The 16,932-nt window shown below is 34.6% G+C and overlaps 1 protein-coding gene across 5 annotated transcripts in view; it reads left to right on the top strand.

Moving 5' to 3' along the window:
• ZZZ3 (zinc finger ZZ-type containing 3) overlaps positions 1 to 16,932 on the top strand; it is a 118,178-nt gene that overhangs the window by 38,573 nt on the left and 62,673 nt on the right. For 3 of the 5 annotated variants that reach the window (XM_065910717.1, XM_065910747.1, XM_065910723.1), the window contains exons 2-5: positions 7,963 to 8,096; positions 8,175 to 8,253; positions 9,684 to 9,837; positions 14,934 to 16,489. In XM_065910717.1, the coding sequence (XP_065766789.1) occupies positions 14,985 to 16,489 (1,505 nt within the window). In that variant the 5' untranslated portion in view covers positions 7,963 to 8,096; positions 8,175 to 8,253; positions 9,684 to 9,837; positions 14,934 to 14,984. The remainder of the gene's footprint in view (positions 1 to 7,962; positions 8,097 to 8,174; positions 8,254 to 9,683; positions 9,838 to 14,933; positions 16,490 to 16,932) is intronic. The other 2 variants (XM_065910732.1, XM_065910738.1) reach the window with 2 other exon arrangements.

Consider the following 16,932-nt stretch of genomic DNA (forward strand, 5'->3'; position numbering starts at 1 on the left):
CTTTTCTGGAAGTTGTATAGTTTTGTGTCTTACATTTAGGTCTTTAAACCATTTTTGAGTTTATTTTTGTGTGAGAAGTGAGAGAATGTTCTTATCTCATTGTGGCTGTCCAGTTTCCTCAGCACAACGTGTTGAAGAGGCTGTCTTTTCTCCATTATATATCCTTGTTTCCTTTGTCATGGACTAATTGACTGTGTGAGCATGTGTTTATTTCTGGGCTCTTTATTCTGTTCCGTTATTCTATGTGTCTGTTTTTGCACCAGTACTATGCTATTTTGATTATTGTAGCTTTGGAGTATAGTTTGAAGTCTGGGAGAGTTATGTACCTCTAGCATTGTTCTTTTTTCTGAGATTGCTTTGGCAGTTTGGGGCCTTTTTTGATTCTATATAAGTTTTAGGATTATTTTTTCTAGTTCTGTGAAAAATATCCTTGGTGTTTTGATAGGGATGGATTATGTTGGTTACTTTGAGTAGTATGGCCATTTTAATAATTAATGTTGATTTTTTCCCAATCCAAGAACAGTGAACATCTTCCCATTTCTTTGAATAATCTTCATTTTCCTTGATCATTGTTTTGTAGTTTTCAGAATATAGGTCTTTTACTGCCTTGGTTCAGTTTATTCCTAGGTATTTTATTTTTTAATGCAGTTTTAAGTGGGGCTGTATTTTTACTTTCTCTCGCTGATATTTCATTGTTAATGTGTAGAAGTGCAACAGATTTTTACTTACTAATTTTGTATTCTGTAAACTTGTTGAATTTATGTATTAGTTCTAATAGTTTTGGGGTGGAGACTTTAAGGTTCTTTACATACATTATCATGTCATCTGCAAATAGTGCCAATTTTACTTTTTTGTTTTCAATTTGTTATCTTTTATTTATTTTTTCTTTTTTGATGGTTGTGACTGAGACTTACAATACTATGTTAAATAGAAATGGTGACAGTGGGCATTCTTGTAAAATTGATCATTTTTAAAGTGCACAGTTTTTAGTGGCATTAAGTATATCACATTGTTGGGCGGTCATCACTACCATCCATCTGTAAGTGTCTTTAATTTTGTATAGCTGTAACTCTATCCATTAAACAATAACTTGCCATTACCTTCTCTTAGTTCTTGGAAGCCACCAGTCTATTTTATATCTGTATGAATTTGATTTATACTTTAGGTACCACATATAAATGGAATCATGTAGTATTTGTCCTTGGATGTTTGTGCTTTTTAGGGTCATATGTAAGAAACCATTGTCTAATCCAAGGTAACAAGGATTTATGCTTAATTTTCTTCTAAAAATATTATACTTTTAACTCGTACACATTCGTCTTTGATTCATTTTTAGTTAATTTTTGAAGAGAATGCAAAGTAGGTGTCCAGCTTTCTATTGCATGTAGATATTCTGTTGTTTTAACACCATTTTGGGGGGAAGGATTATAATTTTTTTCCCCATTGATTTGTCTTGGTACCCTTGTTGGAATAATTATCTGTTAAATATGGAATCTACAGTTACATCACTTCATTGTTTTTTAATATTAGAAATTTATATAGTTTTTTCCTAATTAGTCTGACAAGAGACTCACTGTTTTTATTGATTTTTATTTTTCTGTTTTCAGTTTCATTGATTTCTGTTTTTTATTTTTTCCTTTCTTTTTAATGTGGCTGTATTATTATTGTTATTTCTAGTTTCTTAAGGTGGGTGCTGTCATTGAGTTGAGTTACTTTTTTTCCAGTATGTTTTCTGCTGTAAATTTTCCTTTTAAGTGTTAACTTTTGTTGCATCTCATAGATCCTAATTGTGTTGTTTTCATTTTCTTTTAGTTATACTATTTTCTAATTTCTCCCTTCTTTTCTCTTTTTTCTTTGACTCATGGGGTATTTAGAAACATGCTATTATTTTGAGATATTTGGGGATTTTGAGACAATTCTTTTAATGTTGATTTCTGACTTAATTCTATCATGGTCACAATTTATATTACTTGAATCTTTAAAAATTTATTGTTATTCTTTCCAAAAAAATTTTTCCAAATAACTAAGCTGTTTTTAGGCCATTTACTATGTACATACATACATACATATGTATGTATGCATAGTTGTTTAAATATATTACCTTGCTGCTGTTAAAATTTTTTCATATATTTATTTTTTTGTTCTCTTTTCTTTCTATCCTGCCTTCTTTTGAACTTAGTATTTTTTTTTTGTTTTTTATGTTTTCTTTTATTTCTTTTGTTGGCTTATTAAATGTCAGTTTTAAACAGTGATTCCTTTTAGGGTTTAACTTATTACAGGGTGTCTTGAAATTATACCGCTTCACATGTAGTGTTAAGAACCTTACATCATTGTATTTCCCTCTTCCTGTTTGTTGTGCTATTATTATCTTTCACTTCTATGTATGTTATAAGCTTCACAGTATATTAGTGTTGTTTTTGTTTTAAATAGTCAGTTTTCTTTTAAAGAGATATCACAACTAAGGGGAAAAAGTCTTTTATATTTACCCTGATTTTCCGTTCCTGGTGCTTTTCATTTGTTTGGTTAGATCCAGAGTTCCCACCAGTATGGTTTTTCTTCTGTCTGAAGAATTTCTTTTTAACATTTCTTATAGTCTATTTCTGTTGGTGGTGACATCTTTCAGCATTTATAGTCAGAAGTCATCTTTATTTCACTAGTAGACAGTTGGCTTTCAATACAAAGATAGACTTCACTGTCTTGTGTCATTCCCAGTGACTAGTCTGCTTTCAATCTTATTGTCATTTTTCTCTGTTCTCCTTTAAAAAAAAAAAAAAAAGTTATTTACTTTTAGTTGTGCTGGGTCTTTCTCGATGTGCTCAGGTGTTTTCTCTAGTTGTGGTGAGTGAGTGCTACTCTTCATAGCGGTGGCTTCTCTTGTGGGCTCTAGGCCCTCCGGCTTCAATAATTGTGGCTGGCAGGCTCTGGAGCGTGTGGCACGGGCTTAGTTGCCCAGCGGCATATGGGGTCGCCCTGGAGCAGGGGTTGAACCTGCGTTGCCTGCATTGGCAGGCAGATTCTTAACCACTGGACTGACCATCAGGGAAGATCCCAGTTACATTATTGCTTATTACTACTTTTGTGCTTTGGTGGTAATTTATATCTATTGTATCATTATTGTAGAAATACTGTGTAATGTTTGATGTTCTGCTATGTATCTCTTCTCATCTTTGCACTCAGTGATATTGCTTGATAACTTGAAATTAGCCATGGGTAGGAATATTCACACTGGAGTCACTGGTAACCCTGTGAACCAGGAACTGTAAACCAGTAACTGTCGTTAGTTGTTGCACATTTCCTAGTATTCCCCTGGCTGTGGGTAGGAGTGATTTTCCAGGCCTTGGATATACTGCATATACTGATGAGTACTCAGCTCAAGACTTGAGGAGGATCTCTGTAGATCTTCTAGGTCTTACTTGTTTTTTTTTTTTTTTTTGATGCTCCCTCCTCTTTGGTACAAGTAAGTGTTCTGGAAACCTTAGCTACCTGGGTCTCCCCAGACTGCATTCTTCGTCTTAACACCAGGAGACTGGTTTGCCTGAGATTACCCTCCTCGCTCTGCAGTCTGGAAACTCCAATCAGGAAGCTGGGGCTATTAAAGGCTTTGCTTTATTTGTTTCTTGTCTTTCATTGATCACTGTTCTGTGTTGTCTGGTTTCAAGTGTCTGAAAAACATTTTTGTACAGTTTGCCCAAATTTTCAGTTGTTTTAAATAGGAATGTACCTCTCATCTCTGTTACTCTGCCTTGGCCAGAAGTGGAAGTCCCTTGAAAGGGTTTTAGACAAGAGAGTGACAGAAATGTGTACCTTAGACTTCTCTGTAGACCATGAATTTGTAAGGAGCAAGACTTAAAGCAACCAATTACAAGTCAGGTGGATTAGTTGAAGTAAGAAATGATGAAGGCCTAATATTGGTCATGCCCTTCATGACCACTTATTTCAGTTCAGTTGCTCAGTCGTGTCCGACTCTTTGTGACCCCATGAACCGCAGCATGCCAGGCCTCCCTGTTCATCACTAACTCCCGGAGTTGACTCAGACCCATGTCCATTGAGTTGGTGATGCCATCCAGCCATCTCATCCCCTTCTCCTCCTGCCTTCAATCTTTCCCAGCATTAGGGTCTTTTCAAATGAGTCGGCTCTTCACATCAGGTGGCCAAAGTATTGGAGTTTCAGCTTCAGCATCAGTCCTTCCAATGAACACCCAGGACTGATCTCCTTTAGGATGGACTGGTTGGATCTCCTTGCAGTCCAAGGGACTCTCAAGAGTCTTCTCCAACATCACAGTTCAAAAGCATCAATTTTTCGGCGCTCAGCTTTTTTTGTAGTCCAACTCTCACATCCGTATATGACTACTGGAAAAACTATAGCCTTGACTAGACGGACCTTTGTTGACAAAGTAATGTCTCTGCTTTTTAATATGCTGTCTAGGTTGGTCATAACTTCATGACACTAGAGGTGGGGAAATTTGAAATTTATTGAAATTAGATTTGAGAAATGTACAAGGGGAATAATCTGCTTTAGGTTTTGTAGAAGTGTGGGTCATGAGCTGTTTACATCTCAATCACCTACAGTGAGTGTGATAAAAATGAGGATTCTGTGCCCTGCCCCAACTTCATTGAATCTGAAGTTCTAAGGATGAGGTTTAGAAATTTGCATTAAATCCCTAGGGTAATGCTTTACAAGCATTAAAATTTCTTTAGAAGAAAGTGATGGAATTTTTTCAAAGTTTGAGCCTCATCTTTGGGGGAACCCCTGCTCTGGAATGACCTAAAGTAGTTAATTAAAAATATTTAAAAACAAACAAACAAACAAACAAAAAACAAAAAACAAACAAAAATATTTATGCTTGCCATCAGAGAAGGCAATGGCACCCCACTCCAGTACTCTTGCCTGGAAAATCCCATGGGCGGAGAAGCCTGGTAGGCTGCAGTCCATGGGGTCGCGAAGAGTCGGACATGACTGAGCAACTTCACTTTCACTTTTCACTTTTATGTATTGGAGAAGGAAATGGCAACCAACTCCAGTGTTCTTGCCTGGAGAATCCCAGGGATGGGGTCTCGCAGAGTCGGACACGACTGAAGTGACTTAGCAGCATGCTTGCCATGTTCAGAACTGCTGAATCTAAAGTTTGGAAAACAGTATAAAAAATTTCAAAAGCCAGCATTCTACAGTACTTTGCAGGCATAAACTTACTGAACTTCACAGTAGCCCTGAAATGTAGTGGGCAGGTGTTACGTCTCCTGTTTTATGGATGAAATGCAGAAGGGCAATGTGGTTTTCTCATGATCAAACAGTTATGATTTTTGGTAGGTAGAGACTCTCTCCTTGAGAGTCCCTTGGACTGCAAGGAGATCCAACCAGTCCATCCTAAAGGATGCTCTTTATACTTCCTTTATTTTGCCTGTGAAATATGCTTATCTCTAAAACCTGTAGGAGGCATTCAACACATTGAACCTCTGGTTCTAAACAGTTGAGGGAGCCTGGATGTTGTGATCTTCCTGAACATACTTTGTACCAAGTGAAAATTCGGTTCAACTCTCTGTAGCAAGTAATGATGATACACTTAATTGTTTAGGAAAAGTATTTATGTCTTTGACCATTATCTTCATGCTTTTTACAACCAGCTTTGACTGTCTCTCTTTGTTTTCTTTTAAAATAATTTAAAGTGTAGTGTGTGTGTTTAATATTTTCGATTATAACTGAAGAAAAGTGAAAAGTGAAGTGAAGTCACTCAGTCGTGTCTGACTCTTCAAGAACCCATGGACTGTAGCCTACCAGGCTCCTCCGTCCGTGGGACTCTGCAGGCAAGAGTACTGGAGTGAGGGTGCCATTGCCTTCTCCGATAACTGAAGAACTGGATGCCAAATATGAGTTTGTGTTGTAACCTTTGTTCTGAGTTTTTTCCCGAAGGTCTTAGAAAAGTAAAAAAAAAAAAATTATTGTTTTATAATTTAGATTGCATTTAGCCTAGATGTCACAGTTTTACTTTTATAGTAAGTGTGTGGCATATAACTTTGCTATGTCAGTGGAACTGATACATTTTCTAGTGAGTTTTTTTTTTGTAGTCTTTTGAAGTGATTTCACATGTGCTGTGAATCTGAGATACTGTAATCTGTTTAACACAGTAGTACTAGTGTTAGACTGCAAATAGTAGGAAAAGTAATTCTTTTCAGTCAGGAATGGTTTTTGGATTTGGTTTTGGAATTCTTGAATAGTCAATGAATTTTGTTAGTACGTGAACACAAGCAAAGCTCTGTGGAAAGGCATAAATAAGGCCTTAGGAATTGGATTTAAATGGTTTGTTTTCTATTTTGTATGCTTTTAAAAGGACAGAATAGCTAACCTTTTTAAACTTCTGGAGCAAGTTACTATACTTAAATAATTTAAAATTATGGTAGCTTGTTGCAATTCTTAATAGTTTACCTGCTCCAAAAGCATATAGTTTTGTGCAGAATCTTAAATTTGAAATGCACAATGAATGAAATGAAGACTGCTGGGTAGTGTAGGGAATGTAAGAAGAGTTTTGACTAGTTTAATTCTTTGTTACAAGAACATTTATATCAACTTTTAAATTTAGGAATACTTAGATGTGTATTAATTTTTTGTGTGACTTTACCTAATGTGTTTTTTAACATTTGAAAACAAATGAGGGAATTCCCTGGTGGTCCAGTGGTGAGGACTCTGCGCTTTCACTGCAGGGGACCTCTGGTTGATCCCTGGTTGGGGAACAAGGATCACACAAGCCATCTGTGCAGTTAAAAAAACCAAACAAAACACAAATGGAATAGAAATGAAGTGTTTGAGGATAGATATTAGTATTTCTTAATCACTATCTACTCTATTATTCTGTTTCTCCAATTTAAAAAGTTGAGATATAATTGACATTGTGTATTTTATTTTATAATTTTCTACTGTATTTTAGTGAACATCTCCAGTAACAAATTTTATACACAAAACAGGCCATCTGCATTTTCTGTGTAGATTTTTACTTTTTATTATATAGGAATTTGGAATGGTAAACTATGCTGAATCATTTTAGAATGCCACTGTTAAATTCTGAGACACATATGACAGTTTTAAGCTTATTTTTTCACTAGTAAATGGGCAGAAATGACTTAAAGTTTTATATAATGCTTTTCATTATCATTGTAAGCACTTTGATATGTTTCTCATGTGTAACCTATAACCAAGGATATATTTTTAAGAAGCTTACATGTAAGGAACATTTGCATAGCTACATCTTGATTTATTTCTTCACTTATTCTGTCACATTTATTTCCTACTTATAGTCAAAATAACAGGAACAGACGGGAGGGGGGATCGGGATGGGGAACACATGTAAATCCATGGCTGATTCATGTCAATGTATGGCAAAAACCACTACAATATTGTAAAGTAATTAGCCTCCAACTAATAAAAATAAATAGGGAAAAAAAAAGTAAAAAAAAAAAAATAGCAGGAACAAATTAGTCACAGAGGAATAATCTAACCAATACAAAAATATTAGCTTAAAAGAAAACAAATGTTTTAAAGTCATGTTTAGGGAAAGTCATGATATTTTTTACTGCATTCTTAAGCTTTGTAGATTTATTCCCTAATATTATTGTAAAACACAAAAAAGTACTTTTCTATTAGTATCTGAGAAATTACAGACTTGTGGCAAGTGAGGCATGTTTATATTGGTAGTCAGAGAAGGAATCTTAAGTTCTAAAATTGATACAAATTTTAATGTAGAATGAAATTTTGAAATATTTTATGTGGGCACTGTGAGAAGCATTTATAAGAGAATTAAGAAATCCTTTTGGTCTGTTAAAGTAACATTTTATAGTGAAATAAAAAGAATTATTTGTGAAATTTATTTAAAAATACAGTGTGCTGTGTGTTTAGAAATACTGTCAGTTTTATGCACAAATTTGCAAATAATAACACACCCATAGTGACTATATTGTGGTTTTCCTTCACAGATATCAAGTTGTGCTAGTTCAACCATATAAATAATTAATACCTGAAGTCTCAATGTAAGATGGACATTAACAGTGATGACAGATAAATGCAGACGCTTGGAAATCAAACACTAGGTGAAACATTTTAAAGAAAGGTAAGAAAAAAATATAATCTTAAGGCCAAGTGTGCTTTAGTTAGTACACGTAATTGACTGAAGTAATTTCTTTTTCAGTGTATTAGGTTTTTCAGAAGCCTAATCTGCCTAACCATCTGCATGACCCTGTTTATCTTAATACTGGTAGGACTCAGCTGTAAGTATCAGTTGCATTCTCCTTGCCTGGCAAACATCATAATGGATGATGTTTCTACAGAAGTCCCTGTCCAAATAGGATAGTAACCTGACTGGTTGGAACTGGAAAGAGTACTGAAATGGGCGTGCTAGGGAATACTCAGAGACACATCCTAAATGGTGGATCTTCTTTGGTTCTGTTGATTGCTACCATCACCACACACCATACAATGCAGTGCGTTACCATGTTTGTGAAAGGATTTCAGGGTTGAGTACAAAGGAGTTGGCAGTTGGAATGTGTTACAAGAAGAGTGAAGTTTCAAGTTAAGGGTTACTTTTTTACAGGCCCATTTTTCACTGTGTACCCTCATGTTAATTTAGAACATTCTTTAATGTAGTATTAAATAATTTTATTTAGACAATTTTCCTACCTTGTGCATTTCAAGAATTTGCAAGGCATATCTGGGAGAGGTTGCATCTAGCGATATTAAATATTAGCCTTATTCCAGTCTTACTGACTGAAACTGTGTTCTTATTTATTTTTGCTATCTGTTGATAGTTTACAAAGCTTGATAATTGCATCAGTTTTTTATTTTTAAAACTTAAAAATTTTTTTGTGTTTTCAATTGCAATCCTTTAGCAAAAATACTGTCACTTTTAGAATATCTAGTTTTATGTTTACAATAAAGTGACAGTTTCCATCATAAACATTGCCAGTCTTTTTCCTGGTGTTCCTCCTTATTTTCAAATGGACACTCATAATAACCCATTTAGCCAGCTCCTCTGAAAAGGATATCATAATACATTATTATAAAGTAAAACTATAATTAATCAGACTGTCTAAGAAATGCATTGTAATTAGGCTAATTAAAATATCTGGTCTACTGGGTACCAGAGCCAGAAAATACTTATTGTTTTTGTTGAAAATCCATATGCTAAAAATAATAGAAATTTCCCCTTATAAAAAATTTCCCTTTGTAAAGTCCTGTTAACACTTCATCACAATTATCATGTATATATAGACGATTTGGTTGATTCTTTGTTGTACATAACCTAAATTATTTTTGTTGTTCAGTCCTCAGTTTTAAATACTTGAAAGCCAGTCTTTGGGAAGGTCTCTAGAATAAGAGTAAGAGATTATAAATTCTGTATGAGAAATCTTATAAAGGGCAATCTTTGGGCCATCTCAGGACAATATTGCCTTAGACTCTAAAAAAGAACTGAGTCACATTTTGACTCAAAATAATAATTGAGTTGTAAAGATTTAGTATATTTCAAACTCTTTTTGGTTTTTTTTTTTTTTTTTTTATTAGTTTCTAAAAATCCTTTTCCAGTTTCTTGATATCTCTGAGGCTACAAAGTTAATGAGAATTACCAAAGTGTTATAAAATCTGTTAGCATAAGTTAATTTGCTTCTTTAATTCTTTTTTTTTTTATTATTTTATTTTAAAGAAAGGAATTTAGGAAGTTCTAGTATTCTCCATGGCTGAAGCTGAGAGTCTGAAACCCTGATGCTTAAGCTCTATTCTAGATCATAGCTTCAACTCCTTCAGGATATAAGGAAAAGAGATAATATTTCCACAATGATAGATCTTTGGTTGTACAGGTAAGTTATTTAGTTTTGCAGTAGTGAAGACAACTATAGTTTGTTTATTTGCTTGTATTTAAGGAGAGGAGACTTGTTATATTTATGTACTTCCTTTGGTGCGTGGAAAATTGTGCAGTCTGGGTAGCTATTCATAGGAATGTGGAGCTATAGGGAATTGGGTAGGAATGAAATATTTTCCCAACAAGGGATACATGAAATGACTCAAAGTACATGAGAATTTCTAAAGCATTATACCTTTCAGTACTTGAGGTATTGGGCAGTATGCGATTCCTTGACTTCTCTTTCTCCCCACTTGTCTTTTTAAGGGTATATATATTCACCTCTGTCTGTATCTGTGTTTGTCTGCCTATCTCTTTCTCTGTTTCTCTGAAAGGGGAAGAAAGAAGAGATCTCTTTAAACAACAGGTCAGGATAGTATGTAATAGGTTCCCAGGCTTCAAAAGGACTAATATTAAGAACCTTAAGTTGAATTGCATAGGTACATCCCCAGGTCTCACTCTCCTTCTTTCAACCTTATAGATACTTTTGACGTTGTATATAATGGTGGTAATTAGTCAGCTGAAGAAATTTGTCTTAAGAGAATTGTAGGACAAGGATAGTTCCTACACCATTATTAAACAGTTCCTGTTCCTGTTCTAGACAAATAGAAAAGGAATCTTTGGTGACATTTCCCATTGTTCTTGCTCTTACAGCCTTTCACTTTGGTTTGTCTGCATGATATTATGACCAGTTTCCTGAAAATTGTTCAGTTAATAGAACTAAATAACTGTCAGCTAGAATATTGATGTTAATGAAGGATTGCCAGTCCCTCAATTCCCAAAATCAGCTGTTCTACTTTGGTAATGATAGTGGAACAAAAGCTTATAGGTAGTGCTTTTGAGATTTCTTTCTCTTAAGTAAAGGTGATAGCTGGAGTAGTGTTTCATTAGGTGGAGCATTTTAATTTCCTTTCAGTTCTTATTGAAGCAGTTATACAGATGTGATCACAGGGGCTGGAAATTTATTATCTGAAACAAAGCTGATACTGTTTCAGAGTGTTTCAGAATCCCATAATTAGATTTGAGAATCCTATAATTAGATTCTATAAGTAGATTCAAATTTGGGAGAGGGTAGTTCAACAGTAAATAAATGGGTGAGATATATGAAATTGTAGGTAGGATTTGGGACTTAATGTGAATGAACAGGCTAAAATTTAATTGACTGTCCTCCTTAGATATATCCTACAATGGGATGAAAACTTATAAGGGTGGGGAAGAGAGAAATTCTAGTGATCAATTATATTCTCTTCCCTCTAATGTAGAAAATGCCGTATTTGTCAGTTTGTGGATAACATAGGAAAAACTTCATCCTAGTTGCTAAATTGGATTTTGTCTTTATGAATCTTTTAACTAACAGTTTCCCTTAATTCTAAAACTAGAGTGATTAAATTTCCAGTTCCACTTGGGTACTGGCTAATGTTTTCACCATGTCAACTATTTGGTTAACAGGGTATTTTCTGAGATACTTTGTAAATGAGTTTCTTTTCCTTTAGCAGCTTAATTTTTGGCAGAAATATTTGTACTCCAAACCTCTTCACTGAATTTTTTTAGTAACTCTTGTGTTATGCAGCTAAAATGAGTTTAGTCTATGGTTTAGTCTATAATACTTTGCAACGCATAGCAAAATAATATTGAGACTTGGTTGAGATAATCAGAGCATTGTTAATCTCTATTTAGTAATTGAATTTCCACTCAGGTTTATCAGATAACTATAGAAAATACGGGTCTTTATAAATTCTTATTCAAAAATAGAAAAGATAATGAAGAAAAAGGTTAACACAGAGGAAAAAATCGTTGGAAGAATGTTAAAATTTCATTTAACTCTAATCTTCAGAATTTTAATCAACTTAATATCTTAAGTACATGCAATATGTTAATTTTAGGCAAGAGATTTTTATAATCCTCTACTTAGTGCTTCCTTAGCCAAAGTGATCATGGTTTTATTTATAAGTTTTTATTAGGATCAAATAACTAAAGGATAAATGGCCTAATTTAGTTTGAAACTTGGTATATTTTAACAGACTACTGTCTGATGCAGTGGTCTAAGGCAGTGCATCTTAATCTAACAGACATTTAATTACCTGGGAATCTGATTAATCATAAGGTCTAGGGCAGGGCCTGATAGTCTGCATTTCTAACAAGCTTTCAGTAGATGCCCATGGTGCTAATTCTCAGGCCACTCTGTTTTTTGTTTTTTAAGACTTTTATACTTTACTTTAAGGACAGTAAATATGAATCACTAGATTTCTGTGTAAAACGCTCTATATTTTAAAAAACATTTTATTAGACTATAGTTCATTTACAGTGTTGTGTTAGTGTCAGGTGTTTAGGTCAACACTCTGAGTCGCAAGAGTTTGAAGTAGCCCAAGGGTTCATGTCACAAAGCAGTTTTGCTTTAAATGTGGCCCAATAGCATAAGGTTTGAGAACTCTAAAACTTGGACTTCATTGTAGTTGTGGATGGAATAAAAAGATTTTGAGGGAACAAAAGAAATGAAAACAGTCTTAATATTTCATGTTTGTAAGTGTTTTGATTACTGGAGTGGTAAAGAAATAAAATAGGCCCTCATTATCATCATAGTTGGTCTTTTATAATGATATATATATTTGTTAGTAGTTTTGATTACTACTAATAATGGAATTGTTTCATTGATAATGATAAGGCAGAAATTTTGCTTTCAATTTGGATAGGTGTGGAAAGAAAAGGGCTAGGAATGCCTATTATGGAATCATTTGAAGTTTTTTATGCCCTTGATTGGCATCCATATTTTAAAAAATAAAGATGAGCAGTTTTTTTGTGTGTGTGTTTATAAAATATTACTATTGCCAATATTATTTTTGAACCATAAATCATGAATATAATCAAATTTGCATTAAAGATACTTGCATTAGATTTTATAAATAAAGTTTATGAAATTAAAGTATTATGTTTTCTTTGTTATATTTACATAGGTATTTAATATTTAAAAATCTATAATCTTCAAATTTGAAAGCTCCAGATTTGGGTACATGGACCAAATACATTGATTTTAATATTTTTTAGTTTGTGCTGTTTTGAAACATCATTTGGAGTTTAACTTAAATTATTTGTAATTAAAAGTAGATATTTATGGATCATTCAGTGTTTATTACCTGTGAATAAAGAGAGACTGTAATCTTGATAATAAGATTTTAACTAAAGAGAATTATACATGAGGTCTGACTAAATGAGTCCCAAAACAGTAAAAATTCGTTTTAAAAAACATAAAGTTCTGATTGATGTTCCATGTTTATTGTTCACATGATTGCTATGGAATTCTCTAGAACAAATTTTCATACTTTAATCCCAGGTCCAATTTTTTGAGTCATCTTGTAATCTTCTTTTACAAGATTAAAGAAAATTATTAATTAAAAATTTAGAAGTATACCATACTCTGAAACAAAATTAAATTCAACCAACTTATGTATTTTACAGGATACTTCTTCGGTTTATCAGCAGGCAGGAACGAGAAGACAGTTGCTCTTTTTTTTGTATGTGTTAGCATGTTGCTGTATCTGTAATTCCTAATAACCTTTCCAACTGTTATACTTCTAAGTTGAGGCAAAGGAGAGATTGTATTTGATTTGTGGGGAGAGGGGCTGGAATGGCGTTTGGAGAGTTAAAGGAGAGTGAGCCTGTGGGAAGGCCGGCAAAAGGGAGGAGGGAAAAGGGTCCTGGGCAGCTGTGTTCTACATCCATTACTGGCTTCTTTCTCTGTCCATCCTGAACTCCATTCAAAGTTAGGCAGTGAAGTGACAAAGTTTGTTTTGAAGGCCATACAGAAGAGGTGCAGAAAAATGGAGACTTGGATTCTTAATAGCTCCTTTATTCTGCTTGTTGGGAGAACCTTGGAAAATAATCACTAAATCACTCAGTTTATTGAGATGGATAAAACAGGGCAATTTTCTATTTCCTGCTCATTTGTATTATATCAGTAGAAACAGCAGAACATCCTGCTCATATCCTCAGTGTGCATTAATACTGTGAGGTACACATATACTCAGGAGTTCAAAGAGGGAAAAAATGGGTTATATGTGTATTCTTGGTTCTTCAATGTAGTGTATGTTTGGCAGGTGTGCTGCTTTCCTTTTTCTTCTATCCTCTGTAGAATACTTCCTTCCACTTGCTAATTTATAGTTCTACTTCTAGAGACTAGGGTATCTTGACTTTGCTCTGTATTGCTCTAAGCAAGTATTCAGTACAAGCTAGTGTTATGATTTCTATCCATCTGCTTAGTTACAGAAAATTCTGCTGCAATCCAAATTTTTTAGATACCATGTAGTTTGTTATCAAAAGATTTGACCTGAAACTCGTTTTAGTAAGAGTGAATTAGAAAGAGCAGAGCCTATCTTTTTACCTCCCAGAAATGTTTTGAGAAAACATGACAAGTGATTGGGATAGTTTATGAGATAGCTGGTATATAAATTTGAGATTATTATTTTAATAACCAAGATGAAGTCCTGTCTTTGAGAGAGATCTTTCTGGGCCTTTTGCTCCTAAATATCTGAGAAACAGATACACAGTGAGAAAGGTTAAGAGTGTGGAATCTAGAGCCCTGCCTGCAGTTTACTAGTTGCATGGTTTTTGACATATTACTTAAACTGTATGTGTTTCAGTCTCCTCATATATGAAGTAGGAGTGGTAATAAATACTTTCTCTTTCTTTCTTTCTTTCTTTGGCTCCACCAGGTTTTAGTTGCATGTGGGGTCTAGTTCCCTGACCAGGGATTGAACCTGGGCCCCCTGCTTTGGGAGTGCAGTCTTAGCCCCTGGACCACCAGGGAAGTCTCAATAAGTACTTATTCTAATTGCTGTTAGACTTAAGTGAGTTAACGTATTTGAAGCATAGAGATCCCTGAAACATATTACATGCCTTATAATTGTTAGCTATTATTAACACTTTTGGAAATGTTAATAAAATAAATTATATTATTTATTAATATTGGCTATACCTGGATTAAAAAGTTATAGTTTTATACTTTTGTTTTAGGATATTAACTATTACCTTTTTCTCATTATTTTGTTTACGTTTTTGAAGGTTTCCCAATGAGTGGATCATGATGACCGTATTGTAGGGACTTGCCATAGTATGGCTGCTTCCCGATCTACTCGTGTTACAAGATCAACAGTGGGGTTAAACGGCTTGGATGAATCTTTTTGTGGTAGAACTTTAAGGAATCGTAGCATTGCTCATCCTGAAGAAATCTCTTCTCACTCTCAAGTACGATCAAGATCACCAAAGAAGAGACCAGAGCCTGTGCAAATTCAGAAAGGAAATAATAATGGAAGAACTACTGATATAAAACAGCAGAGTACTCGAGAGTCATGGGTAAGCCCTAGGAAAAGAGGACTTCTTTCTTCAGAAAAAGATAACATAGAAAGGCAGGCTGTAGAAAATTGTGAGAGAAGGCAAACAGAACCTGTTTCACCAGTTTTAAAAAGAATTAAGCGTTGTCTTAGATCTGAAGCACCAAACAGTTCAGAAGAAGATTCACCTGTAAAATCAGACAAGGAGTCGGTAGAACAGAGGAGTACAGTAGTGGACAATGATGCAGATTTTCAAGGGACTAAACGAGCTTGTCGATGTCTTATACTGGATGATTGTGAGAAAAGGGAAATTAAAAAGGTGAATGTAAGTGAGGAAGGGCCACTTGATTCTACAGTAGTTGAAGAAATCACAGGCTATTTGGCTGTCAATGGTGTTGATGACAGTGATTCAGCTGTTATAAACTGTGATGACTGTCAGCCTGATGGGAACACTAAACAAAATAGCACTGGTTCCTATGTGTTGCAGGAGAAATCAGTAGCTGAAAATGGGGATTCGGATACCCACGCTTCAGTGTTCCTTGATAGTAGGAAGGAAGACGGTTATATAAACCATAACGTGCCTTGCACAGATTCGGAAGTGCAGGTCAATTTGGAGGACCACAAAGTAGTAACTGCCTGCCTGCCTGTGGAACATGTTAATCAGCTGACTACTGAGCCAGCTACAGGCCCCTTTTCTGAAATTCATTCATCTTTAAGGGATTCTGAGGAGGAAGTAGATGTGGTGGGAGATAGCAGTGCCTCAAAGGAGCAGTGTAACGAGAGCACCAGTAATGCCCTGGACTCAAGTCTTGAGAGTATGCCAGTCTCCGGAGAACCAGAACCATCTTCTGTTCTAGACTGTGTTTCGACTCAAATGATGTCTTTATCAGAACCTCAAGAACATCGGTATACTCTGAGAACTTCACCACGAAGGGCAGCCCCTACAAGAGGTAGTCCCACTAAAAACAATTCTCCTTGCAGAGAAAATGGACAATTTGAGGAGAATAATCTCAATCCCAGTGAAACAAATGCAACTGTTATTGATAATATAAGTGAGTCTCTCACAAATCCTGGTGAAGTTTCTCACAGTGAAAAAGGCGTATGTTGTGACTCTGAAAATTACGGGAGTGAAGGACTAAGTAAGCCATCCTCAGAGGCAAGACTCAATATTGGACATTTGCCATCTGCCAAAGAGAGTGCCAATCCGCACATTACGGAAGAGGAAGATGATGATCCTGATGTTTATTACTTTGAATCAGATCATGTGGCACTGAAACACAACAAAGAGTATGTGTAAATATGGTAACCATGAATTCTGCTTTGTTTATTATTCCCTAAGTTTTCAGTATCTATTCATAAATGTCTGTAGCATTTTTATTATAGCTAAAATTAATGCTTTTAACTGAAATTTTGGGTTTCACACGATTATATTCCCAACTCTTAAAAAATCTTCAAAAGAAAGAGAGACTAAAATCCAGCTTTATTAGTCTTAATGGTGATGTGATTTCCTAGTTTTGAGATTTCACACATCTCAGTTAGACATGTGGAAACATGGTTGATAGTGTTTTACTTTTTAATAAGTTTTTTATCATTTGAGTTAATTTATAAAATGGAAACCTCTTTAGTTATCCCAGTACACTTTGATTTATAGTTATAGAGCATTATGAATTGTATATGCCTTCCATATAATGTAGAATAATGAATGAGTACATAGACATCATCCAAATAAG

The sequence above is a fragment of the Muntiacus reevesi genome, chromosome 1 (assembly GCF_963930625.1).
Source record: "Muntiacus reevesi chromosome 1, mMunRee1.1, whole genome shotgun sequence".
Taxonomy (NCBI): Eukaryota; Metazoa; Chordata; class Mammalia; order Artiodactyla; family Cervidae; genus Muntiacus; species Muntiacus reevesi.